This window comes from Aspergillus ambiguus, assembly GCF_047715705.1.
Source record: "Aspergillus ambiguus strain CBS 117.58 unplaced genomic scaffold BDV59scaffold_2, whole genome shotgun sequence".
Lineage (NCBI taxonomy): Eukaryota > Fungi > Ascomycota > Eurotiomycetes > Eurotiales > Aspergillaceae > Aspergillus > Aspergillus ambiguus.
Genome location: NW_027395515.1, coordinates 607,163 through 633,119, shown reverse-complemented (window position 1 = coordinate 633,119; position 25,957 = coordinate 607,163). Strand labels below are relative to the sequence as shown.

The 25,957-nt window shown below is 51.3% G+C and overlaps 9 protein-coding genes across 9 annotated transcripts; 6 read left to right on the top strand and 3 right to left on the bottom strand.

The window, feature by feature from the left end:
• Positions 1-1,250: 1,250 nt before the first annotated feature.
• BDV59DRAFT_197906 (endo alpha-1,4 polygalactosaminidase) lies at positions 1,251-2,183 on the top strand (the record flags this gene model as incomplete). Its single annotated transcript, XM_073693035.1, has 1 exon — positions 1,251-2,183. One exon carries the CDS (start codon positions 1,251-1,253, stop codon positions 2,181-2,183), a length of 933 nt encoding a protein of 310 aa, XP_073552390.1.
• A 2,875-nt stretch (positions 2,184-5,058) lies between these two features.
• BDV59DRAFT_47621 (spherulation-specific family 4 protein) lies at positions 5,059-6,972 on the bottom strand. The gene is made up of 4 exons (XM_073696464.1): positions 6,970-6,972; positions 6,344-6,906; positions 5,829-6,186; positions 5,059-5,609 (listed from the first exon to the last, which is right to left on the bottom strand). The coding sequence occupies exons 2-4, from the start codon at positions 6,562-6,564 to the stop codon at positions 5,289-5,291; spliced, it is 900 nt and encodes a 299-aa protein (XP_073552389.1). The 5' UTR covers positions 6,565-6,906; positions 6,970-6,972; the 3' UTR covers positions 5,059-5,288.
• A 27-nt stretch (positions 6,973-6,999) lies between these two features.
• On the top strand, positions 7,000-9,222 carry BDV59DRAFT_168117 (NAD-dependent epimerase/dehydratase family protein). The gene has a single exon (XM_073688034.1). It carries the CDS (start codon positions 7,319-7,321, stop codon positions 8,627-8,629), a length of 1,311 nt encoding a protein of 436 aa, XP_073552388.1. The 5' UTR covers positions 7,000-7,318; the 3' UTR covers positions 8,630-9,222.
• Positions 9,223-9,955: 733 nt separating this feature from the next.
• Positions 9,956-11,146, top strand: BDV59DRAFT_168115 (mitochondrial 54S ribosomal protein mL54). Its single transcript, XM_073688033.1, has 2 exons — positions 9,956-10,656; positions 10,722-11,146. Exons 1-2 carry the CDS (start codon positions 10,176-10,178, stop codon positions 10,973-10,975), a joined length of 735 nt encoding a protein of 244 aa, XP_073552387.1. The 5' UTR covers positions 9,956-10,175; the 3' UTR covers positions 10,976-11,146.
• A 57-nt stretch (positions 11,147-11,203) lies between these two features.
• On the bottom strand, positions 11,204-12,279 carry BDV59DRAFT_168114 (uncharacterized protein). The gene is made up of 2 exons (XM_073688032.1): positions 12,195-12,279; positions 11,204-12,139 (listed from the first exon to the last, which is right to left on the bottom strand). Exons 1-2 carry the CDS (start codon positions 12,247-12,249, stop codon positions 11,400-11,402), a joined length of 795 nt encoding a protein of 264 aa, XP_073552386.1. The 5' UTR covers positions 12,250-12,279; the 3' UTR covers positions 11,204-11,399.
• Positions 12,280-13,197: 918 nt separating this feature from the next.
• BDV59DRAFT_197901 (putative phosphoinositide-specific phospholipase C) lies at positions 13,198-15,468 on the top strand (the record flags this gene model as incomplete). The annotated part of the gene is made up of 4 exons (XM_073693034.1): positions 13,198-13,569; positions 13,692-14,481; positions 14,547-15,150; positions 15,303-15,468. The coding sequence occupies 4 exons, from the start codon at positions 13,198-13,200 to the stop codon at positions 15,466-15,468; spliced, it is 1,932 nt and encodes a 643-aa protein (XP_073552385.1).
• A 3,910-nt stretch (positions 15,469-19,378) lies between these two features.
• Positions 19,379-20,051, top strand: BDV59DRAFT_168105 (uncharacterized protein). Its single transcript, XM_073688031.1, has 2 exons — positions 19,379-19,556; positions 19,645-20,051. Exons 1-2 carry the CDS (start codon positions 19,462-19,464, stop codon positions 19,862-19,864), a joined length of 315 nt encoding a protein of 104 aa, XP_073552384.1. The 5' UTR covers positions 19,379-19,461; the 3' UTR covers positions 19,865-20,051.
• A 1,072-nt stretch (positions 20,052-21,123) lies between these two features.
• BDV59DRAFT_208422 (alkaline phosphatase) lies at positions 21,124-22,818 on the top strand (the record flags this gene model as incomplete). The annotated part of the gene is made up of 4 exons (XM_073695203.1): positions 21,124-21,333; positions 21,385-21,601; positions 21,663-21,935; positions 21,991-22,818. 4 exons carry the CDS (start codon positions 21,124-21,126, stop codon positions 22,770-22,772), a joined length of 1,482 nt encoding a protein of 493 aa, XP_073552383.1. The 3' UTR covers positions 22,773-22,818.
• A 559-nt stretch (positions 22,819-23,377) lies between these two features.
• On the bottom strand, positions 23,378-25,283 carry BDV59DRAFT_197898 (putative transporter; the record flags this gene model as incomplete). The annotated part of the gene is made up of 6 exons (XM_073693033.1): positions 23,378-23,402; positions 23,453-23,536; positions 23,591-23,709; positions 23,757-24,597; positions 24,646-24,974; positions 25,041-25,283. 6 exons carry the CDS (start codon positions 25,281-25,283, stop codon positions 23,378-23,380), a joined length of 1,641 nt encoding a protein of 546 aa, XP_073552382.1.
• Between the last annotated feature and the right edge of the window lie 674 nt (positions 25,284-25,957).

The window sequence follows — 25,957 nt, the reverse complement described above, 5'->3', positions numbered from 1 at the left end:
CGTGGAGAGTGGAGAACGGGGGATCAATTTGTCCTAGCTTCGATCAAATCCCACCCCTAGCGGGCAGCAAAGCCAAATGGAAACTAGTAGTCTTGGCCAGACCAGCATCCCCTGGGCCGGAACGTCCACCCGGCGACTCGTGAGGGCTGCGGCTCTGGAGACTCAACTTCGAGCGGCCGATATTAAGCCAAGGCGGGATACGAGACAGATGTTTATGACGTGGAAATGATGACATTCCTGAATCAGGAGCAAACTGATATTGACAATCTATTTCTGTTCAGAGCATCTTGAACTCAGGCTGTGCTGCAAAGTACAAGATACAGAGGTGGGGATACCATACCGTACATACCATACGGTAATCCAGACTTTCCATAAACTCAATCTCGGGAGTTGCGGTTAGTGTCCGTCGATGGATCAGATTCTCTCGGGCCCTAAACACAAATGGATGATTGGCAGGGTTCCAGTCTCCAGGCAAAATCTTAGAGAAGCCAAGCCTCGTCTAGGAATGTCGTGCTTTTTGCCCCCCCATCGCTGCTCACAGCCCTGCCCACTGCAGCGATGGTTCGATAATGTCTCGGCTCTGTGCCGTGAAGACGGGTAATTGCCAGGTTTCTCGAGCAGAAAACACTCGTTCTGCAACTAAGAAGCGAGGGTAGTATTTCGATCCAGGGTAATGCCTGTTATTCTCACGAAGTCCCCATCTTCCGCCCTACTAGCTGTAACCCCATGCCTTAGCCACAACCCCTAACTAGCTTTTTCGCTTCCCGGCAGTGGCCAGTAACTAAGAGGGGTTCAAAGCAATGGAACGGATCGGAAGTCTTGTCCTATAGCGTCCTAGCAATCCGCTAGGCTGTCAAATTTCTTCATCCCCTTCATTTTCTTTTTTCTTTCGTCAAAGAAGCGCCTCCATCGACCTGCCGGTGGCTGTTTGTCGACAGTGCCAGCTTCTTAAGCGCATAATGCGCTGGCTCTGCCAATAGAAAAAAAGTGAATGCCTAGTTTGCCTGTGTAACTCTACCTACTTTGGATCTTCGAGGACCCTTAACGGAGTGCTGTCCACGGTCTGGGCTGACATTCACGATTTTTGTCGCGGGATTTATCTTATCGTTCATCAGCGGGTCCCCTTTTTATACTTCTAGCTCCCACTCCATCACGCAGAAGGGCCTCAACTACGTCTACGAGTATACCTATCGACTCACTTTATTGCCTCCCTGCCATATTTAATGAATAACCCATTCGATGACGCCGCCATGAAGGGGCAGGCGGCGCGCGGCTGGAAATCATGGTCCACCAAGAAACGACTCCTGGTTATTGGGAGCATCGTCCTCGTTATCATCGCACTGGCCGTAGGCCTCGGAGTCGGTCTCGGTCTGGGACTTGGTGGCGGCGAAGAAGGTGAAGAAGAGGGTGGAGGACAGACACCCGGAGGCAATGTCACGACCGCAAAATGGCAGCCTGCCGTTGGTACGAAGTGGCAGATCGTACTGTTGTACCCGTTGAACGACACTTCGGTAGATGCGGACGTTTACGATATCGATCTCTTCACTAACGACAAATCGGTGGTGGATGAACTCCACAGCAAGGGCCGCAAGGTAATCTGCTATTTCTCTGCGGGCAGCTGGGAGAACTGGCGGCCGGACAAGGACAAATTCAAGTCATCAGATAAGGGCAGTGTTATGGACGGGTGGGAGGACGAGAACTGGCTCGATATCCGCTCGGCGAATGTGCGGTCTATCATGCAAACCCGGCTGGACATGGCGGTGGAGAAGGGCTGCGACGGCGTCGATCCCGATAATGTCGATGCATACGACAACCAGGGCGGTGGACTGAAGCTCACGGCCAACGACTCGATCAACTACATGATGTGGTTGGCGAACGAGGCGCACGGTCGCAATATGTCCATCGGCTTGAAGAATGCCGGGAAGATCATCCCATCGGTCATCCAGAACATGCAGTGGAGTGTTAATGAGCAATGTGCGGAGTATAACGAGTGTGATACGTACGCACCCTTCGTGGAACAGGGGAAGCCGGTGTTCCATGTCGAATATCCCAAGGGTGAGGACATCGATAATAACCTGTCTGTGTCGGCCAGTCAGAAGAACGCGGCATGCGACTTCGGGTACGGCAATTTTTCGACAGTCATCAAGAATATGAATTTGGATAATTGGGTCCAGGATTGCTAGGGCGTCGTTGTTGTGTGAGTTTGCATCTCTGAAGAGCATACGGCGCTTGGGAGTTGGAAATTGATTCTGTTGAGATTTTTTTTTTGTTGACTAACAATTCATGTACTATTGACCCTGTTTAATCTTCAAGCACTTCCTTGTCATTATATTAATGATCTACATGGCACGATGATCAACATGCTATTGCATACCCCGACGTAGTTTGTTTGAAAGACATGACATGACGCCTGGAATCTCCCCCGTGATGACGTTCTGCTTGTCCCAGGTAGCCTTTATTAGCCGAGTCGACGTTATGGACTTCAGCTGATCGACATATAAACTGTTTTCTATAAAGACCGCCTCCCTGCTGGATGTCTCATCTTCAAACAACGAAGTGGGCATTTCGGGCATAAAGAAACATCCGAAATGGGAGAAACCCCTTCGCTCCAAGACAGCATAACATAGCCCATCTGGTCCAAGGAACCCTCATCTCAGGTTTGCTACATACGAGCGGATCACACTTCCACTGGGATACCACGGTTTCCTCTGGGTCCGTTCTAGAAAGCGTCCTGTTCTTTGCCGATGGAGGAAGAAACAGCTTCGACCCATGGTACGGGAGATCCCCCCGCCGAAAGCAAATCGTGGGTTGAGTCAATCGAGCCAAAGAGCCAAGAATAGACGCTTCGTGGCCGCTCTCTTGCAACTGGGTCGGTTTCAATTGCTGTTTGGCTAGTCCCTAGCTCGAGGGCGGGTGGGGAGTAGTTCGTTTTTAGACCGACCTTCGAGTCGTGGAAACTCTGACTCTCGGCATACCCGTAAAGGCCTAACTTGTCCAGGTATCTTGTCTATACCGGGTATTAAGTAGTATGTATGGTGTAGGTAAGGTATTGTGCATTGTGAATACCAAATACCTAGGTACCCACCCAACCACAGGTATTTCCGCGATCCATCTCTTAACATACAGAAGGGCAGCAAAGGTCAGGAGGCCTGAATAGACCTAGCTTCTAATGTCTTAGAGTAGGACCATTTCTACAGTCCTTCCAACGTGTCCAACGCCAAGCCGGTTCCATCGGCATCCCTTCCGGCCGGATGGAATGGTGAGATCTGGTTCAATACGATGTCAGAGTCGGTTATACGTATAATATTCCTATTTACCGCGTACGTTACAAAACCCTCAATCTCGATCAGATCGGAAAGATAAAGTTCGGTTGGGACCCGGCGCCAAACAAGACCTCGAAGAAGCCCCAAAAAAAGTGGTCCCTGGGCGGATGTTCCTGGATACGACGTGCTGTGTGGTTGTGGACCGAACGCCCCAGCGCTTCGGAGGTGATTCCCTTGCGAGGCAAAGAGAATAAATATTCCATAATTCTTGGAACGCTTGTTCCTTTTGCGACATGCGGAGGCGAAGTTCACATCCAGGGATTCCTTTTTTCCCGGCCTGGTCTGTCTTGGCGTGCAGGCGTGCTTGTTAGTCGGGGATAGGCGATATCGCCGGTCGATGCAGCTTCCCGCTTCGTGTTGCCTGGGTATTATTTTTAACCAGGTGTTTGAAAGTTCGAACCACTTCGTGTACTCCAGGGCTGTGTTTTCAAAGAAACCGGGCATCTTGCGAGAAAGAACTTTCGCAATATGGGTGACGGCGCGGATCATGTCTCGTGCTTAGACTAAATTACTGCCTATGTAGTACTGTGAGTAGGGAATATGCGATCATCGCGCTCTTCCAGACATTGATTTGGATTTATTATTGGACGGACGCTGGTGGCTCATTCAAGATATATAGGAACCTTACGTCGACGTGTTGGCATATTGTCACATGACCTACATGCTTCTTTGCCCTTCGTCTACAGGAAAATATTTCCAGGAAGTCGGGTAAAACGTCCTGAATCGAATTACTCCGAGGTGAACAGAGATCTGTGGCGGCTCGGAGAAATGGTAATATAGAATGTCCAAATGATGTTGGTTATACCACCCAGTGTGTTGTCATACAAGATAAACGAGACAACACAGGCGAAATTCGTGACCTATGTCATCCAGACAGTTGTCCTTCCTTATTTCATCAATCTTCTATGAATACTCTTTGAACGACTTACATGGGAGAAAAAAAGGGCATGTCTCACCTGCGTCCAGTCGCCGCTGAGGGCTGGCATCTCAATGTCCCTCTGGTAGGTACTTTTCATAAAGAACTGGACTATATCAGCCCAAGGCCAAATGACCGACATCCATTGTCCCAGTTCCAAGCCCAACCGTGGAACAGTCCGCCGGGCTAAATGTAGACGGGATACTGCTTTCGGCACTCCGACTCATGTACCTAGTATACACCGAGGTTCTTACCTATTTGAAATACAGTTGATGCAGTGTATCTACCATGCCTTCATTGTCACGTCTCAATGACCGGCTAAAGGAACTTTCAATGCAGCTAAAAGAACCTAACTTCGTCCCCTCCCGCTTTTCTCCACTCACGTCTCTGATGAGACAGACTAGCAGCAGGCATTTGCCACCTTTCACACTCGTCTCACCACCAGGGCCAGGATTGTAGACCGGTTCTCGCGTAGATTTCTGAGCATATGGACATGCGAAGGTAGAGTTTCGAGCCAGATATAAGACGCCAGCCAGTATGCAAGTCTGGAAAAGCTATCTCGATCCACGCTGCAGTTCGTGTATCCCATAGAACCAATTGAAAACCCAAATCGGGCATAGATCCTGACCGACCGATCGCTTTCATGGGTCAGCTCGTATTCGGTGTAATAGGGCTGTATGTATTGTGGAACATGGCAAATGTTGAAAATTACATCGTAACAGTATATGTCACTAGGCTGTACCTTGTATGTACCACTCGCCCCGTCCCGCTTCACGAGCCCTTGGGCTAAGTTCCGTATCTATCGTACTAAACATTGGTTCTTTCTTTAGCGTCAAACCTCCACCAGGAAACGGCAACGGATCAGAATTGATATGTACTTTTCCCTCAGCCTCGAGCTAGCCGGTTCAGCAGTGAGATACGTAGCAAAAATCGACGATACATCACGCAACAAGGCAACTGACACTGGGAACACCAACTATCTCGCATGTACACAAACCGGTATACCTCCCCGAGAGCAGATAATACGATGTAGTAGATACGGAAAGCCATCATGCCGCCATCAGATCCACAAACTCCTTCCACTGTCCTCCGAAGCTGGCGTAGTAGTCTGTCTCCAGATGTGTGATGAAAATCTCGTCTGCGACTCGTCGAACTTGCTTGACTAGTCCACGCAGCTTGGACCCTTCCACACTCTCCGGGACGGAGTGGATCACTGCGCAGAGCTGGCTCCGGTTGCTGTTCGGAATCTCCTCGAACATTTTTGCCCCATCTCGCTCCTGGAACGTGTCGTAGCTGGCCTCGAACACCACAGTCGAGTCAGCAGTCGACAAGTAGCGAGCGTCGGGAACTGCTCCGGGATTATGCACAACCTACAGGAGAGTGGTTAGTTCGTATGGATAAAGCCGACTAAGTGTATAGACGTAGTCTGATTTTTCACCATGCTGGTATAGCATTCAAACAGACAGCCGAAGAGAAAATGCACAGCGACAAAGGGCAATAGGGTAGATAAAGGTAGGATGGTGATGTGTAAATTACCATAATTACCACAAAGCGGACGGGAAGAGGGAAATAGAGAACGGGTCACATACATAATTGTCGGGACCGAGACCAGGGGTCGACTTCACGAATGAAGTGAGCTCTTGGAAATATGACATTACATTGGGATCGTATTCTTGAGGCGTTTCATCGAAGAATATTCCCCGAACCGCAAGGTCCGGGTTGGAACTCCGGCTCGGCCACGCCGCATAGGTCTCGATGTCCTTGCGCACTAGCGAGATGTTCCGTTTCGCGTAGGTGGTAGCGACATACCCAAGAAGGCGCACATTGTCATATGAGGCGAGCTTGGGGATCTCTCTGGTATAATTTGCATCAGGCAAGGCATTAGGCCCTGGGCCGCTGCCAGGATTGATCACGACTGTAAAGTTGACGTCGGGACGTGCAGAGATTCTGTGGCGCTTAGTTACCTCGCTCAGATATTAGATCTTACGGTGGCATCAGGTCATTCGCATTCGCTTCCCATGTGGCTTGTTCGTGGATATGAACCAGGAATAGTCATTGGGCTGGTGGGGGGAGGGATTGGAGAGAGGAAATGAAGGCAACATACACTTCTTCCAAAGGAGTCCAGGCCCCCGGAGCAGGGTACACATAGAGAGGCACGAACACCTTAGCCCTGGGGCCCATGCTGTTTTTCTTGTGTAGGGTAACCACAACTGCTGGGGGTATAACAACCGCAAGGACGGCAATGGAAACAATAATTGCAAGAATGATCCGAGAGCGTCGGCTCTCAAGACAACGCCTGTTGCTCACGTGTTTTTCTGGCCCCATCGTAGCGAACTTTAGGCGCAGCAGCGCAAAGAGAAACAGAAAGTGGGTAGCTATGGCCGTCGCGCGAAGATGCCAGACACCGGAAGACTAAGGAATAAGTAGTCAATAATCCAAACTTAGCGATTAGCAGAGACAGATCAACCAGGCAAATGGCAGGCGCGCACCCAAAATAGAGCGGGGCATGCAGTCAGTCTCGGATCATAAACTGCTGGCTGTCGAACAATTCCTTTCTCACTGACATAAGTCCCTGCTAGGCCCAATATTGGCTGCAGTCCCTGTGGAGGCGCCTAAAGTTCGCCCATTCCGACGTCCAACGGAGGCGAACTCATTCTGAAGCACCAGTTAAGACATATTCTGGACCACTTTCCAAGAAAAAGGCTGACATTCGTTTTCTTTTTTCCTGGCCTTGTGTTTTTTCATTTTCTGGCATCTTCCTTTTTTTTTTTTTCACGTTGTGCCTGCATTCCCTGCATCCATTCGCTATATATGGCCCTCTTTTGTTGTGAACAAGGCAAGACCAATTAGGATATTTCCGCCTGACCTAACTGAGTACATCCGTTACATCGGTGACTCGGTGGCAGTCCCCGTCGTTCGTTCTGGGAGTATAAAAATTTGTGTATTCCTTTCTTTGATCATCCAGTCTTGGAGGTAACCGCACTCGTTTGTCCGCTACCGGTTGGAAGAGACGTCGCTCGTTGTCCTTTTTTGCCGTGTGTTATTGTACATTCTCGTCCGCTTGCTTGGTTGCAACTGTATGTATCCTTCCCCATCGCCAATAATGGAAAGTCCTCGACAGTCCGACGCCAGCACGCCCGTGGAGCCTGGCTCTCCGGTGTGTGTCGATACACCGGCGACGCAGTCATCTGTCCTGTTTGATGGCAATCTCGAAGATCTGCTGCGGAATTTCCCTTTGGACCAGTACATTCTGGTCACTGGCGGCCTCGGTTTCATTGGGAGTCACACGACGTTGGAGTTACTGAAGGCCAACTATAATGTTATTGTGATCGACAATCTCAGCAACTCTTTTCAGAACGTCTTTGACCGTATCAAAACCTTGGCCAGCAAGTACCACGAACAGCAGGGGACCAAGGTACCTGCGCTACACATGCATGCTCACGATTACCGGGATACCGCTGCTCTCCGCAACCTGCTCGAGCAATACCAGATTTCTTCCCGGTGGGGTGCATCAAAGTCCAAGATCTCCGGCGTTATTCACTTCGCTGCGTACAAGGCCGTGGAGGAGAGCATCCGCAATCCGCTGAAGTACTACGCCAACAATGTCAGCGGCCTCGTGGACTTCGCCACCACATTGGGCGAGTTTGGAATCAAAACTTTCGTTTTCTCGTCATCAGCCACAGTGTACGGCACCCTGGCGACTTCGGGTCTCCCTCTGAAGGAAGAACTGTGCGTCCACAAGGAGGAGGTTGTCCGAGACCGTAGCGGGGTGGAGACAGTCGCCAAGCCTGGGTGTACAGGCATCACGAACCCTTACGGACGCACGAAATGGATATGCGAAGCCATTCTAGCTGACCTGGCCGCTTCTGATCCCGAATGGACCATTGTCGCTCTTCGTTATTTCAACCCAATAGGATGTGACGAGTCTGGTCTTCTTGGCGAGGACCCAAGGCAAACGCCCACGAATCTGCTTCCCGTCGTTGTCAAAGTCATGACGGGGCAGTATAAGGAGCTGCAGATGTTTGGTACAGATTGGGACACTGAAGATGGCACTGCTGTCCGCGATTTCATCCACGTCACTGACCTGGCTCGGGGTCATATTGCAGCGCTTGGTGCGGCCAACGAAGGGAAGCTAGTGGAGAACTTCCGTACTTTCAACCTGGGCACCGGCCACGGTCACTCTGTCCAGGAAGTTGTAGAGACTATGGAGAGCGTGTCCTCAAAGCATATCCCCAGGATGGCTGCTCCCCGCCGTGCCGGGGATGTTGGCTCTTGCGTGGCCGTCGCTACTAGGTCTCAGGAAGAACTTCAATGGAAGACGGAGAAGACGTTGAAGGACGCCTGTGTTAGCCTGTGCAACTTTTTGGATGTTAGTGGTCTGTCCTCTTAGGACTTTTTTTGGATGTCGAATCCTTTCTTCATGGGTGGCGCTTTGTGATGTTCCGGTTCTCTGGTCGTTTTTGTTGAGTTCTCCATCTTGTTTGCATGATAGAAAAGCATCTCCTGCCAACGTGTCTCTCAACGTCGCATGTTATCTGTTGTTATAATATTGTTTGTTCTGTCTTGGGAGTTGAGGGCCAACTTGAACTCAAGGGCACTCGTATTTCTTTAATAGCTAATCGAACCTAGCAATGGGAATTTTTCGTCAATAGCGCTGACTAGCTATGGTATATTCTAGCCGGAGGCCTATATCGAATCAGTAGCACGAGTGAACCATCGAAGCAGATTTCAATAAGTCAAATGGTAAGTAAATGCGTCGACCACGCCATTATCACTCATGCTGTACAACCTTCAATAGATAATGTGATCAAACTCTCTGTGGACTATATTCCTATTGCTTCTGCCTGATTGAAGTTGAGTGAAGAAGAGTGAGAAATGATGGCAGTGCGAGGTCTGCGGATGGGCTTGGTTTGATCGTATATATCTCTCTCCGTCTGCCCCTCCCTATCAACCCGCCACATTATGTGCAAGGTTTATTTCAAGGGTTACATTAGTATTAGTGGACGAAAGCTAAGTTCCAATGTTTGCCTTTGTCTGTCGGCGTTGGTGGCTCCTAGTGATAGCCCAGTTGGTGACCAATACCAGATGTTTGGACATCGTCAGCCTGCTCCAGATAATCAATCCGGAATCAAGTAATCCGGTAGAACCAAAGCTGAGGTACGGTCACGTCCAATAAGCTCGTTATTCCCCGCCGATATGGTCAGAGGCCGTCGATTCTTATGCCTATAATCTTCGTCTTTGGCATATACATGCGAACTGCAGACGCCACCGTGTAAGCTGGGGTGTCTAGAATGGCTGAATTCTCCGAGAAAGAAAAAGGGAATATCTGTTTATGTCTGTGATTGATATCGTAACAACTCCGCCACTTAATTTATGGGAGTGCTGAACTGGGCCATTAGGATGTAGGTGGTCATGCTCCTCATCCGGAGTCATATTGAGCCAGGCTAGCTCATTGCGCCTGTCCTACTTTAGTATATGACTAAGGACAAATTTCTAGTGGATTTACATCTTCTTTGGTCAGTTTGCTGCCACACCCGGAGGTCTTGATTTACACAGCAGAGGTCAGGTGGAAACGTTACGTATCTACTTTAGATGGATTTTAGAAATAGGCCTTATAACACCGGTATCACTTCTGTCTAAATATTACGTAAATTAAAGGAAGAAACGTCGCATGGTCGGGGCACCTGTGTTCATAGTGAGGGTGAAGCCATTCACCCTATGTTGTATAAAGTCAGGTGACATGTTGATCACCTGACACCTCCGGCTTGGCATTAAATTCATTCCGCAGTTTTTCTCGAGATTGCTCCGTCCAGCCCATCCAGTTCCCGATAATCGTCTCCATCGAGCCCGGGAGAAATCACTCAGGCTCATATAACGGGGTCAAAAAGTGTCTCAGTACCATTGATCAATATTTGACCCGTCCGACGCGGTTCCCTATGACAATGATCTGCCACCGCTGCCGGACCACCATCCTCTCGCGACTTCAACCGCAACACACTGTGACGTGGTCGTCGTCATCTTGCGCACGCCAACTTCCCGTCTACCGGGCCCAATTCCGGAACTACAGTGATGGAAAGCCCACCGTATCCGCGACGCCTCCTCCGCCGACCCCCCGACAGCCCGTCGCCGGCGACATCACAGTTCCCTCGGCCGTCTCGTCCGCAACCCCCGGCGTGTCGCAGCCCTTGAGCACACCGGAGGGCGTGCACACGGATGCGAACCCCGCGAAGGCGACGAAGCCGGTGGAGCGTCCGCCGAGCTCGTGCCCGGCCGGCACGAAACTGCAGGGCCTGAACTATTTCAAGAACAAGCCCGATCTCGTTGCTCTGGAGGATTCTGAGTATCCGGAATGGTTATGGTCGTTGTTGGATGATGCGAAGAAGCAGTCGAAGTCTGAGGGTGGCGTGGACCCGAGCAGTATGTGTCGTCTTCCTTTTCCTCCCCTTCCATTGTATGGGACGCTAACGGAGACGTCTGTTCAGCTCTGAACAAGAAACAGCGCAAGCGCTACGAGAAGAAGATGGCTGCGCGTGCCGCGACCCTTCCCCCCAAGATCCCCGTCCATCATCACGCCACGGACATCACCCCCGCGTCGTACAACCGTGGCGAACAAGCCGGCGAAGACTTCCTGGCGGAGGCGACCGAGAGCCTGGAGAAGCGGACCGAGATTACCAAGAGCGCAAGAGAGGCGCGGCGGAAGGCCATCCGCGAGGCCAACTTCCTGCGCGGTCTGTAATCGTGAGACAGTCTGGCGTGGATTCTCTGCATGGGTGCTGGACAGCTATCTGTACAAGTGCGATTGGGTGTGTGGAGGGACCTGTTCGGGGGATTTCTTCCAATGTATTTTATATCATCTGTACTGTGTATTCCCAGGTCAGCGCTGAATGGATTTTTATATTACTCCATGGCCTGCACGCCAGAAGACCGTACGACTAAGAGTGGAGGAACCTCTTGATACCGGACTGCTGGGATTTTGCTTGACAGTGGGTATTCGATAGTATATATGCGGACTGTGTAGTCGCCAACCGCCTCAATTATGTACAGGCACAGTGATTTGATGCATCGCTAAACTGATGAAGAACGAAACCAGCCCTTTTCCCAGAACCTCACCACCCCTGCTGGGAGTGCAAGGCCTGACCTTGTCGAGCATGAAGACATGCTTAGAACTTCCACTCCTTCTCCTCACCCTGCCCCTCGACCCACGGCAGACAGGCCTCCCACAGAGCCTTCACAGCGCCATCCCCGACAGCGATCAGCTCATTGAAGAGGGTTTTATCGGCCCTCTCGCACCACACGAGGAACGAGGCGACCTGAAAGTCAGCATAGCTGGGCCGCTCTCCCTCGAAGAAGGGGCCCTTCTTCCCCAGCCGCCCAAGCAACATCTGCGCAATTGTCGCAAACTCGTTCTTCGCGGCATCGATCATCGCGCGCACCTCCTTCTTATCCCTCGGGCGTACCTCGGACAACGGCTTCCCGAAGCGCGCGGATCGTGTCTTGATGAAGTACTCGCGGCCGCGCGGGTCGAGCAGGTCGGCGACGTTAGGGATGATGAGGGTGAAGCATTTGGCCGCGACTTCGTTGATGAGTTTGGAGACGGCGAGCGTCAGGGCGTAGCTGGCGTCGCCGGAGGGGAAGAGCGACGGCGAGGGGTAGGTTTGGTCCAGGTGGGCGGCGATGGCGAACGAGTCCATCAGGGCGCCGTTGGGATTGGAAGGCACGGATTTGTGACAGATGGCGGGGAGGGTGTAGGCCATCCCCTGGGCGTGGGGATTAACGCCGAGATGCGAAAGGAGCGGCGCAATGTCTGGGTAGGAAATGAAGGACTGCGTGTAGCGAATGCGCTTGTAGTTGAGAACCATCCGAGTTTTCATGGTGTTCGGGGACCAGGATCGCGACGCCCCTGTGGCGAGGGGGGTTAGTAGGTAGACCGAGGGTGAGGAGGGACGTAGACATACCTGGGAGCGTCGAGGTAATGTCGAAGAAGTGTAGAGGAGTGTTGTTGTCTGCCATGATGGCGGTGTTAGAGTTGACGGTGGGGAGGTGAAGGAGGAAGAAAGATGACGGAGGGGCGAAAGAGAAAGTTGTATAGGCGGGCGGGGTTGCGATTGTATTACGATAGAGAAACCCATCTCATGAATCTAGGGTATGGATGTGAATATTGGATCTTCTCCTGATGTAGAATTTATTCCATTCTTTTATATATATATATATATATACATGAATATTTGGCCGTGAGCTGGATCTATAGGCTCTACTGCGCATACGTCCGGAGTCCATCTGGAGTGCATCTGGAGGCCCTCCTAAGTAATGAACTTGGATCTTGATGGCTGAGAACAAATTCCTCTATAATATAGATAATTATAATAGTAGTAACAAAGATATAGATACATGGGTAAACATCAGATCAATCAGTCAATCAGTCAAGGATATATTATCCGTCCATGTGTCGATGCTGACCTCATAGAGGCCCCTCTACAAGGTCGTATATACTTCTCTCGCCCTCAACTCCCCTCTCCTCTCCATCTCTCGTCGAACACACTCTATATCTCCGGCCGTCCACAAGCCAAGCAGAAGTGGAGCATCGGCAATCAAGTCAATCATTATTCGAAACAGCCACCGCCAATTCATCCTTCTCTCTCCCACACTCGTCTGCATCGCGGGGTTTCCATCGTTGCTGGACAGATCATCCTTAGGACATGATCTGTCTTCTGCTTCAAATATCACCTCGTCTCCCACCCGATTTCTCACGATTGTTCCTCAGCTCGCCACTCTCCGTCTCCCGGCTTGTCGGTAGCCCCTCCAAACCCGTGGTGCATTGATCATCAGCCGATCCGGCCACAATACATCAGTCCACCCCCTGTCAACGTCACCTCTCAGTCAACAGGGGTTCCTGGATCTTACTGGATACGTATCCTATCCGAAAAGTTGCAGAATCCTCGACATTTCGAGTTCGATTCAATGGACGTACTCGTCGAAAAGACGGGGCAGATCACTGTCCACGATCCCTCCAAGCCCGGAACGATCACCTCATTCTCGCCTGCTGTCCTTTCCCACTTGGAGAAAGTCTACAACACTGCCCTTACCTCGAAATCCGAATTCCTCTCTACTGTCCAACATGAGTCTCCAGATGTCAGCGGCGCTGTGGATCCTTTGTCTTCATTGGACGCATTTCATGCCTATATGGCCAGCCCAGCATCTTCTGCATTCAGCCCCGCCAAGCATGCAGACTACTCTGCGCCCATGACAGACTATTTCATTTCTTCAAGTCATAACACCTACCTTACCGGTAATCAACTATCTAGCGACTCGGATGCCCGCTCCTATGCTGCTGTATGTCTCTTCCTTGCTTGCGGCCTTTCTGGTGTCTACGGGCAATGCTTCTCCGCGGCCTATGCATCATCACCCACGCCAAGACATCCTCATACTGGCGTGCGCAGCTGACATCGTCATAGGTCCTCCTCAACGGCTGCAGATGCGTCGAAATTGACGTCTGGGATGGAGAGCCGGACTCCGACAGTGAATCAGATGCCGATACCAGTAGCAGTAGTAGTAGCAGTAGCGACGAGGACGATGGTGGCCACAAGAAAAAGGAAACCAGACCCAAAGCAGCTGGGCGCAGAAAGCCAACCGGAAAAAAGTCACTCTCCTCCAAGTTGGGAGGCCTTTTGGGTCGCAAGTCGGCCGCTGGCGATGCACCTCCGGCCCCCAGCCAGCAAGCGGTCGATCCGGCGGCTTCCATCCCTCCTCGTCTTGAGCCGCGAGTGCTGCATGGTCACACGCTCACCAAGGGCACGACGTTCCGTGATGTCTGCCATGCCATTCGTGACAACGCATTTGTCACAACTGATATGCCCGTGATTGTGAGCTTGGAGGTGCATGCATGCCTGGAGCAGCAGGAGACGATGGTGGAGATAATGGAAGAGGCGTTCAAAGGAATGCTGGTAGAGGTCACACCCGAGATCGAGGCCACCAAGACCATCCCTGCGCCGCAGGATCTAAAGCGCAAGATCCTTATCAAGGTGAAGTGGGTTTCCCCGACAAATGAAGGCCAAGGGGACGAGGGTGAAGACCGCACGGATGAGCTTGACGAAGCGAAACAGCAGGACTCACAGGGCGATTCGACCAGTACAGCCGTGAACACGGCGGCCCAACCACCGAAAGCACCATCGAAGATCTTTCAGGGTCTGAGCAGACTAGCGGTCTTCACGAAAGGGTTCCGATTCAGCCATTTTGCTCAACCAGGTACGCCCCACTGCCAGATTGGGAGACTCCTCCGTCCCCACGATTACTGATTGGACGTGTAACAGAGGCCAAGGTTCCCGGACACGTGTTTTCGCTGTCTGAGAAGGCGGCCCGGGCTGCACATGCGAAAGACCCGGAGGCGCTGTTCGAGCACAACCGCAACCACTTCATGCGTATCTATCCGTTCGGGCTGCGGGTGACCTCATCCAACCTCGACCCCAGCTTTTTCTGGCGGCGTGGCGCACAGATCGTCGCCCTGAACTGGCAGAATGTCGACAAAGGTGTGATGCTCAATCACGCCATGTTTGCTGGCCAGCAAGGCTGGGTGCTCAAGCCGCACGGATACCGAAGCTCGGATACCGCTGGCAGCGCCATAACACGTCGGCAGCTTGATCTCTCCATTGAGGTCCTCGCGGGTCAGGGCATCCCCCTGCCTCCGGGTGACAAGAACGAAAAGGGATTCCGGCCCTATGTGGCGTGTTATCTGCATGTTGAAACCCCGGCTGATAACGAGACGGGAGCGCCACAGGGCGATGATAGCACAGACTCGGAGAAATCGAGCTACAAACGCACCATCAAGAGTGCCACCGGGTGTAACCCCGACTTTGGCCGCCAGCTAATCCAGTTTCCCACTCTACCCGGGGTAGTTGACGAATTGACATTTGTCAGGTATGTGCTGTAATTCCTTTTCCTCCCAACAGTTAGGCGATTCTCCATTGACTGGCCTTCCTCGGTCTTGACATGGGTGTTACACAAGCCATATCCCGTTTCCTGCTGCTGGTCAGGTCGCCACCAAACCCTGATACTGACCAACTCTACAGATTCAAGGTCAAGGACGACGAGATCGGACGGGACTCCCTCGCCGCCTGGGCTTGCGTCAAACTTGCTCATCTGCAAGAGGGCTATCGTCTTGTCCACCTTAGTGGTTGCGCAGGATCTGCGTCCGGCGGCGCTCTACTAGTCCATATCACCAAGAAACTGTCCTGATTTGCGAGCGTCGCCCAAAGCTGCATGTACTATCGTTTTGCCTTTGCAGTTTAGTCATGTCTTCGTAAATTCTAAAGCGGACTGTACATACAGAAGCTACTCAATTACTCTTGTTGCTACCTTGTCTTTACTTGGCCTTGCATCGGGCTATGTACGAATCCTGGTCGGTCAGACAGGGTGCAAGCGTAAGGGACAACTGCCGGGCTTGGCCTGATCGGGCGCGCCGCAGGAGGCTGGGCGTGAGGACCTGTTTTCACTTCCCTTAGCTTTGATTTACCTGTTCAAGTTCTTCCCGTTGATCTGGCATTTATCTTCCGAGTACGGAAAACTTACTCGCCTGTTGCGATATCTTTACAGTAAGCGGAAATACCGCCGAAATCAATCGGACGCAGTAGATCAGTCATTTGAGCGCCGAGCTGGGCCGACAAAAGTGCGGTGGATCTAACCACGTTCATCGAACTGTAGTTCATCTACGGAGTAACTCATCAAAGCGTCTATGGGATTTTCATCAGCGACTGGTATGTGGCCTCCAGCCAGCCAACGGGCCCAACAAACCGGCCGAGTTAACGTATAGAGCATACATGACTCAGTGAAGGATCCACAGCTCCGGAGAGCCGAGAATAAGCAGGACGAGCGATGGAGATGAAGAAGTCGAGTGATTGGTAACGCCGGAGCCCCAGGTCCATCCTTCGAAAGCCGACATGGTGATCGATCTCCGTACAGCATATTGCAGGACAACCGACGCCCGGCTAGGGGCATACACGAGATAACTGGCGGTGAGATCGGAACTGGGAATCTGATCTTTCTCGGGGCTTTCGACCTGCTCGGTAGGAATCTTCCCTGATTGTCGCAATCGGCTTGGAGAGCTTCCTACTAGAACGAGAGATGTGCATATCATTTGGATCGTCTCCCCCACCCCCTTTTGAACCGCTTTTCTTAGAACAGGAATTCCAATTAGTCATTTGTCAGGGAAAAAATAAAAAGATAACGGCCTGGTTGGCTGGTGGAGGGGAGAGCAAAGGCCGGGCAGACGGGTTGGATTTGACAGGAGGCCGTCCCTCCACAGTTGACCTGTCACTTTGGATGGATATCAACGTCAAAAAAGAGCCTATCCCAATCATCCATCGCTCATGGCCTGGAGAAATTCCTGATCGCGTTTAGCGCCCCGAGTTAGCCACCACCGGTGTCAACGCTAATACTTCCCCCCCCCCTGGCCAATCTGCCCGGCAGCTCGGGAGAGCCCCTGAGACGGGCTTCAAAAAAACGAGCCTACGACGCACTCGGGAGACGAGGTTTTGAGGGATGCTCCCCTTACGTGGAAGTATAGTCAAGTGACAGATTGTCGGAAAATAAACCTGGCCGGTTACACGGTTCCGCTTGTTAATCCACACATCCACTGCCAGCGGTGTCTTGCCCTGTTGTGTCCCGCCCGCCCTTGAGCAGGACAGGCAGCTCCACCCTGTCCGGACGTTGATGTTATGTATCCAATTCGGTTTCGACCAAGCGGTGTCCAGCATGGGGCAATTTCGCAGCCGAGATGTGAGAAATACACTGATCAACACGCGCACCCCCAGCAGGTGGGGCAGGAACCGGTCCTGCAGTGCTGGGACCGCAGTCAATCCCCCGGACCGTGATAAAGTTTCCGGCTTTCAGCTGTCGTGGATGAAAGCTAGAAGAGAACGAGAGAGTAGAAAAAACAAGGATACTCCTGCATTGGTATTTCTGTATGGCCCGTCAAATCAACTCTACCCAACGTCTCGGTACCCATGGATCCGTACAGCTTGTCGGTTCTTTCATGGGTTGATCGACTTTCCCATTACTAGCAGGATTTCTTATTCCATTGAGATCCAGGTCGATCTCGTAGGATAGCGCACGAGAAGGGAGGGCCATGACTAGAATCCCGACCTATCTCCCTGGCTGATAGAAACTAATCTGCTTCAGAGGAAGTTGGCGTTAGTGGGGGGACTCACACCATCCCGGTTAGCTCCAGGATTTCAAGATGCTAGCTCCGGTCCCTCCCCAGTGGCAAGGATGAACCCAGCTGACTCCCTGCACGTAATTTGGGCCCCAATGGGGCCCAGGGATGCGTTAGCTTCGACAGGGCCCCGTGGCCAATGGACGTTGTAAGTCCTGCCAAATATGAAAGTGGGTGTCTGGAGACCCAACTGATGTGTCGCCGGCCATCAGGATCTGATGGTGACAGTCAATTAAACACCGATGGTGACCAACTGTGGGCGTCAACCAATTGACCGACCCATTGGCTATTGTTTGTGATTGCGACTGTCGTTGTGCTGAAAGGATGGTGCGTCTCCATCGTCATCATGTCGTTGGCATGGCTGAAGGGGGCTGCAGTAACGGCCCCTACAAGGAGGACGCCTTGCACACGTATCTCCCCTGTCCCTCCCTTCTTGCAGGGAACAGCAAAGACCAAGTGGATCTATCTATCGTCAATTGAATGCAAATGCTTGTCATCGACGGCAACATCCGAGCGAATCCCATGGAGGTCTGAGCCCTTGACACCGCATGACATGTTGCGTCGACCAGGGTCCGTTCGTCACATCCACCGCAGGATAGATAGAATGGAGAGGTGCATTGCATTGCAATTGCAAACCAATCCAATCGATTCCAATCCAACCGACTGGTCAATCGATCGATCGCCCAACCTAGAGCGAAGATCTCCCGATGTGATAGGGGCCATAATTTAGTCTAAGGAAAAAGAGAAAGATAGACAAAACAATAATAATAGAAATAAAAATTGAGCCGAGTGTTCCCTCCACTTCCCAGACTAATGGGTAACCCCCCGTCCACCAAGGCTGAACTGAACCTATAAAGACGGGATGAACTCCCTCCATCCAACAACACTTGTCTATTGATTAAGCTCAGACACGAAAACTTGGTTCACTCGGAGACTATTAAACTCTGACCGCCCTACTTAATCTTTCAAGCTTTCGCCTTTTGTCTATCGTGATCTTGGTGGAATCTGTGCGCGCAGCCGTTCCCAACTTGACTCCATCCACCTTGGTACCGTCCTATCTCGCATGCTAGAACGATATTCTACATAAATCCCATCATCATGCCGGTAAGCACTCTCATCTACCACCCCGGTAATGCCCGTTTCTGACCGAGCCCAGATGCCCGGAGTCCGCTGCCCAACCTGCCAAAACGATGGCAAGGAGACGTGGGTGATTCCAGGAAAGAACTGCCACGTCTGCGGAACAGCCTGCTCTACATGATAATGCTCCTCTTTCTTGTAAGGAGCCCTACCCCACCAAAACAGCGTATCTCCTGTCTATGGAACCCCATGCCAACATTTTCCCTTCAGGGCCAAGTCATGCCCCACGCATAAACGTATGTGAGGGCCGAGGACTTTTGCATCGAAAGAGAGCGATGATGAGGCAGACGCCGCCCTATCAGGGGAGCGGAATGTATATATAGGATTGCCCGCCGGCTCGTCCTCGCTTGTTCCTTGGATGGTTTATATGGGAGTGGGAACAGGCAGACAGATCGACCGGAAGCGACTAACGGGCTGTCGTTCATCTCGCGCATGGAATCTCGATCTGGGGTATGGACGGGAGGGTGCTCTTCGAGTGTACTGTACGATATGCAGCCTTTATCATGAGCATGATGGCCTAATTCTTCGCATAATGCCAAATGGCAAAAGTCACCATGTTAGTCAATCTGTCGAATCTTTTGACGTAGCTCTTTATGTTTTGACAAACTGGTCCTTCATTAGCGAAAAGCCGTGTAGACATGTCCCGGATGAACAGAAAGGACTGCCCTCGCACCCTCAGAAGAATTGATAGACCTACAGGGCGCACGTGATTCCCGTCCATAAGTTTCAGGCCATCAATAAACTAACCCAAATAGGCGATCGACGTCATCGGCCTTTCTCCCCGCATCGACCAACAAGATCCGCGTCTTTACCAATATCACCCCATCACTGCTTATATACGGACACTTCTATCTCTCTGATTGTCGTAATCCATATCTAATATGGCAGAGACCTACCCCATCGGCAGCCGCAGCGAATGCGAGCGTCTTGTCAAGGACTGGGGATTCCGGCACGTTTTCACCTGGGCGGATGGAAGGTACGTTGACTTTCCATATTCTATATCAGAAAATCCCCAGACTCTCCTATGTTTCGATCGATATCATGCTAATATTGTTCCGTAACAGTAATGCTCACTATTCTCCACACAGACATGCAGGCCTGACAACCCACCTCATCCGACAAGGGACTTTGACCATCACATATCCCGAAGACAATGCCAGCCTACACAACGGAGAGGTCAAGAAGGAGACGTTTGGCGTTGGGGCAAGAGTTGATGTACCTGCCGGCAAATTACATGAAGTGTGGATCGGGGACTCGGGATGTGAGTATGTAATTGGGGAGTAGACATCTCTCGCCGATAGATGGACACGACTGATGATCGTTTGCTGCACTACATTGCGATAGTTTTCTTGGTGAATCGGGTATTTTATCCTTTTATGATATCACGTAGTTGCCCATAATTGCCCTTGTGTCTTGTACAAGGATATGAAAAAGTGTTTTGCACCCTAATCAAATGATATATTAGAATTGCAATGTATAGCTATCTGGCTTCGCTGTAGGCCTAGTAGCTACTGCATGGGTAATTAAGAGCTGATTACTAGACGGTCAATCTAACCCTTTTGCAAATTAGATCTTCTCGTTCGTCCTTCGGTCATCAGTGTCGTGTGTTACTCCGGGCCTCTTCCCAAGACACTTTCCCCTAGCATCTCTCAAGGATCCCATTGCCATGCCTCCTGCTAACTACCCAAGTCCCCTACATTTTCTTGGCGCTAAGTCGGAACGCCCGTCCCACTCAGAGGTCCTGCTGACCCAATTCATGAGGTCATCCAGTTTCTAGGGGCAATAACGCGAGTATAAGGCACTGAAAAGTTCTGAAGCATATTCCTTCCTTCGCAACACTTTGCTTCTCATTTGCTTTGGGTAAGGCCCTATCCTGCTGGCAAAAACTGTGGTAGTGCCTTCTACTCTGTCCGGACGACACTAGACGAAGTACATCAAGTACCAACCAAACATCCCTGGGCTAATTTCACCGTTCATGACACACTACTTCGAAGTGCATACACCAAACCAATAGTATTATTGTTTCTCAGACATTCGTGATTCTCACCGAACCCCAATGACCTATGGGGTCCGGACTGGCCATGGCGCCGAGCGTCCCCGCGTTGGCATCGACGGTTTCTTGGCTAAACGACGTACGAGGAGAACGTGGGAAGCTGCCATCTTCTGATTCACGATTGCACTGAGACCCTTTATATACGCCATCTGACGGGAAATTAAATATGCCCCAGTTGCGGAGGGCCGCTTAAAAATTTCCGAGACTCTTCGGAACCACTGGCCTCCTTTCGCCGTCAATTGTCCTGTTCCAACCCCTGCTCCGTTCCTGGCATCATGACCGACGCTGGTGGAGTCCCAAGTGTCCTATATCTCGGTTCTGGTGCACGTTGCCTGGAAGATGATATCCATTGGAAGATTTAAGACGATCTGGAGATGCCTCGAGTCGTATACAGATCCGACCTGTGGCTGTAGTAGCTATAAAAGCTGCATTGCATCCGGATTCATTGAGCTTTTGTTCCTGCAAATCGATCCTCAATCGCTCGATCAAAATGCATATCCGCACTGCTGTCGCTGCTGCCGGCGTGGCCCTGATTCAGTCCGCTTCTGCGGCCTCTGTCGAGGCGAAGAATGTCATCTACATCGTCCCCGATGGCTACGGTCCTGCATCCCAGAACATGGCCCGTGATCTTGCCTCTCTCATTGAGACCGGCACGTCGGGCGCAAACCCGGAGATCCATGAGCTTGCTGTGGATGATTTGGTGAGCAAAAGATCTTTGAAGCCAGGGTTACGGTGCTAACATCTCGTTCAGGCCATTGGTCGCGTGCGCACCCACTCTGCCAGCAGCATGATCACCGACTCCGCGGCTTCTGGCACTGCCTTTGCTGCCGGCCACAAGTCCTACAACGGTGCCATCTCCGTCACACCCGAAGGCCTGCCGGTCGGTTCGATTCTTGAGGCTGCAAAGTTGGGAGGACTGAAGACAGGCCTCGTCTCCACTACGTCCATCAGCGACGCCACCCCAGCTGGTATAACTTCTCTCTTATTCTGGAAACTACCACCAGGTAAACGGTACTAACTTTATTCCAGTCTACGCGGCTCACGTCGCTAACCGTGGCTCCCAGCCTTTGATTGCGGAGCAACAGCTCGGATACAGCCACCCTCTCGGCTCCATGGTCGACCTGCTTCTCGGTGGTGGACGCTGCAATTTCTCGCCCAACACCACCGAGGGCTCCTGTCGGTCAGATGGCCTCGATCTGCTGGCCTACGCTGAAGAGAAGGGCTGGACCGTCGCCCAGGACCGCAACGAGTTCGATGCTCTCTCGAAGGCCGAGCTCCCCCTCCTGGGTCTCTTCGCCGAGGGTAAGCCCACGGAACCGTAGTACCGCCTTTCCAACACGTTGTTAATATAAAACAGAGAGCATGCGCTACGAGATGGACCGGAAGGTTCTCCAGGATGAGCCCTCCCTTCTCGAGATGGCCAAGACTGCCGTCAATGTCCTCCACAACGCCACTCGCCGCAATGAGAAGGGTTTCTTCCTCATGATTGAGGCCGCTCGTATCGATCACGCCGGCCACGCCAGCGACCCGGCCAACCACGCCATCGAGACCTGGATGTACAACGATGTGATCGCCTGGGTGCGCGAGTGGATCGACAAGCACCCTGACACCATAATGCTGTCCGCGGCTGACCACGAAACCGGAGGCCTCACCCTCAACGGCTACGACCCCCTCCCTCTCCGCAACAGCACCCACTCCCGCGAGCACCTCGAATCCGTCTGGAACAATCGCCCCGAAAGCACCGACGAGGAGGATTTCCTTCGCTCTGACATACTTCCCGCTTACGGCCTTGATGATGCTTCTGATGATCAGGTCAAGACTATCCTCGAGGCGTCCAGCATTGGGGCCGGCATGGCCTCCGTTCTCTCTGCCCGCGCTGGTGTCGACTGGTCAACCGGTGGTCACACCTCCGTCGATATAACTCTCCACGGTTACGCCGCTGGACGGAAGCGCCGTGCGCTTCAGGCTGATCTCGCCGGCGGCTGGGATAACACGGAACTCCCTCGCTACATTGAGGATGTTCTTGATCTTGACATGGATGCTGTCACGAGGAAGCTGCGAAAGGCCTCTGAGAAGGACTCTTCGTGGTTGGGCAAGCGTGACGTTGCTCGTCGTAGTCTCGATGGCTGTGATCACTAACACTGAGGCTTGGTTAATCTCAGTGAAACGAGATGGCCATTATGGGAGATATATTTCTAGTTTCCTCTGTTCCTCGAGTACGGGGCGTAATGGTTTTTAGAAGTTAAAATGTACTCCGATTTTCTATAGGCAGCAGGACGCAACGACATTACGTACTAAACCTTTATTCCGCATACTAAGTCAGTGACGTCGATTTAGGGGTACTCATACTGGATGATTGCTAGAGGTACACGGATTGGAGAGCATGACCTAGTGAATATTTGGCCATGTCACTTAACTAGTTCGGGTCTGCCTTAGTCATATATATTAGTTGCAACTCCGATTAGTTACCATCAGTTTTATCTGAGTTGGATGAGTAACTCCGCTCCATCTCAAGAGGTAGGTAGAAATCCAGCTTCATATTCGAATCTGAGTCTGCCATCACACTAGAGGTGGAATCGGAAGTGGAGGTGCGGCGCTTTCTTGTGTATGACGCTCATTTGTGAAATACGTTATAACATTCTATGCTGGATTGCTTTTTGTTTATTGTAGATGTTAAATGTTTGAGTGTCTATTATTGCGATGGAGAGCCACATTTGGTATCCGACCCAAGCCAGTTGGGTCATTTAGTGGATGAACCTGAAATCAAGTCTGCATTATTGTTAGTAGTGGACGATGGAAATAGGAGCAGGAATGCGAACCGTTTGTTGCCCTTGTCTCGGTTCGCCTCCAGATACGCCTCTCGCTCTGCGCTGTTCATCACATCCCATTTCTCCGAATTTTTCCTGAGGTGCATATCAGCATATATATCCTGCAAACTCAGACTAGAGTTCTCTCACTTGTTGCGCCAGATGTAGTAAAACTTGGCAAAGACAAACAGAACCAAACTCCACACTGACAAGGCAATCAACACTCGGTTCCCGACGCGATATAGCGGTTTATCGTTGTCTCGATAGATCTACCAGAGTCAATATGCAAACATAAAGCTAGGGAATTATTACTTACGTTGTTTCCGATAATGTTCGATGCCTGGACCATCATGTTATAGAGCGCAGTGGCAACTGTTCTCGTTCGAACGGATCCGGCGTTTCGAGATGCCATGGCCACGATGATTGCGTGAACATACGGTGCCCCGATAAGCAGGACGTTTAAGATCCATATCACCCATGAGCTCGTTCCAGCTGGCAGGACGGCCAGGGCAATCAGCAGAGTCAGGCACCAAACTTCAGAAACCACACCTAGAAGCAGACGCTGGTTGAACCGTTCAGACACCCAAGTCCAGAAAAGCAGGTTCAGGATAAAAATCACATATGCCGGAATCGTTAGGAGATTTGTCTGGAAGGTGCTGAATCCAAGCGATTTCAGATTCAACGTGATATAGTTCGTTGCTGGGGTGTTAGGGATCATCCATGTTAGACCGAGCAGGTAAATTGGCCACATGTCGTAATCACACAATGCACGCCACAGCATCTTCGGATTCACAGCCTGGCGATTGTGCATTCCACCCTTACTAGGGTCGTCCCGAAGTACGCGGTTGACCATAATCTTCTCTTCGCGCTCGTTGAACCAGCCGTTTTTGCCCCTGAAGCCACCCTTCGTCTGGACAGGCGACGCCGGCATCCAGAATGCAGCAATTATGGCGATGACTCCTGTGATCAGCCCCTCATATGCGAACAAGTATCGCCAACCGCCGTTTCCATCGTCATGGCGAATATGCAAGAACCCGAAGGCTAGAAAAGCGCCAATAATGGCAGTCCCTTGGTATGAAACCCAGAAGAAGCTCAGTCGGATCGGTAGCTCCTTCGATTTGTACCAGAACGAGAGGAAGAGAATTGTATCTGGAATACTAAATTGAATGTTAGCAAAAATCGTTTGAATGCAATTCTCAGCTTACAATCCGCCTTCAAAAAGCCCTAACAGCGCTCTACAGGCATAGTAGCTCCCCTTGTTCTTGAGGAATGCCTGGCAAGCAGCGATAAGACTCCACGAGAACATCTGGATCGGAATCCACCGGTCGGGGCCAAGTTTCTTCGAGATCAATTGAGATGGAAGCTCCGCAAATAGAAAAGTGAGGTAGAAAATTGTTTGGCCGGTGTTGTAGTCGTTGGTATTCATGCCGAGGTCCTCTAGTAGGGTGTCTGACATCGCTTGAACGACATTGCCGCGGTCCAGCTGCAGCGCAAAGAAAGTAAAGCAGGCAAATGTGCAGACGCGCATGTCAATCTGGAGCGGAAGTTAGCATCTTCCTAGTTTTATTTCGGAGTATATGAGCGATGGCGCTTCCTTTACCTTTCTGACAATACGCTTTTCCTCTTCCTCTTCCCAATCGAAATCTGGATCCCATCGATGAATACCTTCGTAAGATGGAATAGGTTTATAATATCGCGGATCTTCGCTAGTGTCAAAAGCGCAGTCGCTCAAGTCTTTAACCGGCCTGATCCGTTCAGCGACATCGAGCGATGTTGACGATGCTGTTCCTGAAGGAACGAACTTGGTGTCCGCCGTTGCACCTTTGGTCTCGTTTGAGGCCATTTTTCCGGATTACCAGCTCGGTCAACGGATAGATTGTGTCAGTAATTTGACAGATAGGCAAGGCACGAACGGGATAGGATATATAGTCTTTCACATCCGTCCTCTGTCACTGGAAGGGGATTTGTTTATCACGCAATTTCCAAAGCCGAAGCTTGGGCTACAGCAAGGGGCAACAGCGCATTACCCCACGTCCAGGTGGATAAACCTGGCAGCCAATTGTGAAGTCTGGCCTGTGGATTCAAGTTTACTTTAGGGTGCTTGATATGGTGCGTGCGATATAGGCAGATAACAGCCAAAGCCTGGATGAACCAGTATCAATTGTCGTCGGCAAGCCAGACGGCCTAAGACCGCAAAAGAAGTGCATATCCACTGGCAGCGTGCGATCTAAATTGTGTCTACCCAATTGGAGGTAAGAGCGAGCAGCATTACGCATGGCGAACTATGGTGACGCTATGAAACGCGAGTAATATCAACAGAGTCAACCCAGGATCCCAACTAGCGTCTGCAGTATATCCTCTTTTCGGAAATGTTCCTTTCGCAAATTAAAGCCCTCGTTTCTATTCCTATTGCGAGGATAAAGTGATGGCAGGCTTTGATTTCACCATCGGATTGGCTTATGGTGGTATCTTTCGTCATCTACATCGCGACATGGGACCAAGCGCGGCTTCTAGCTA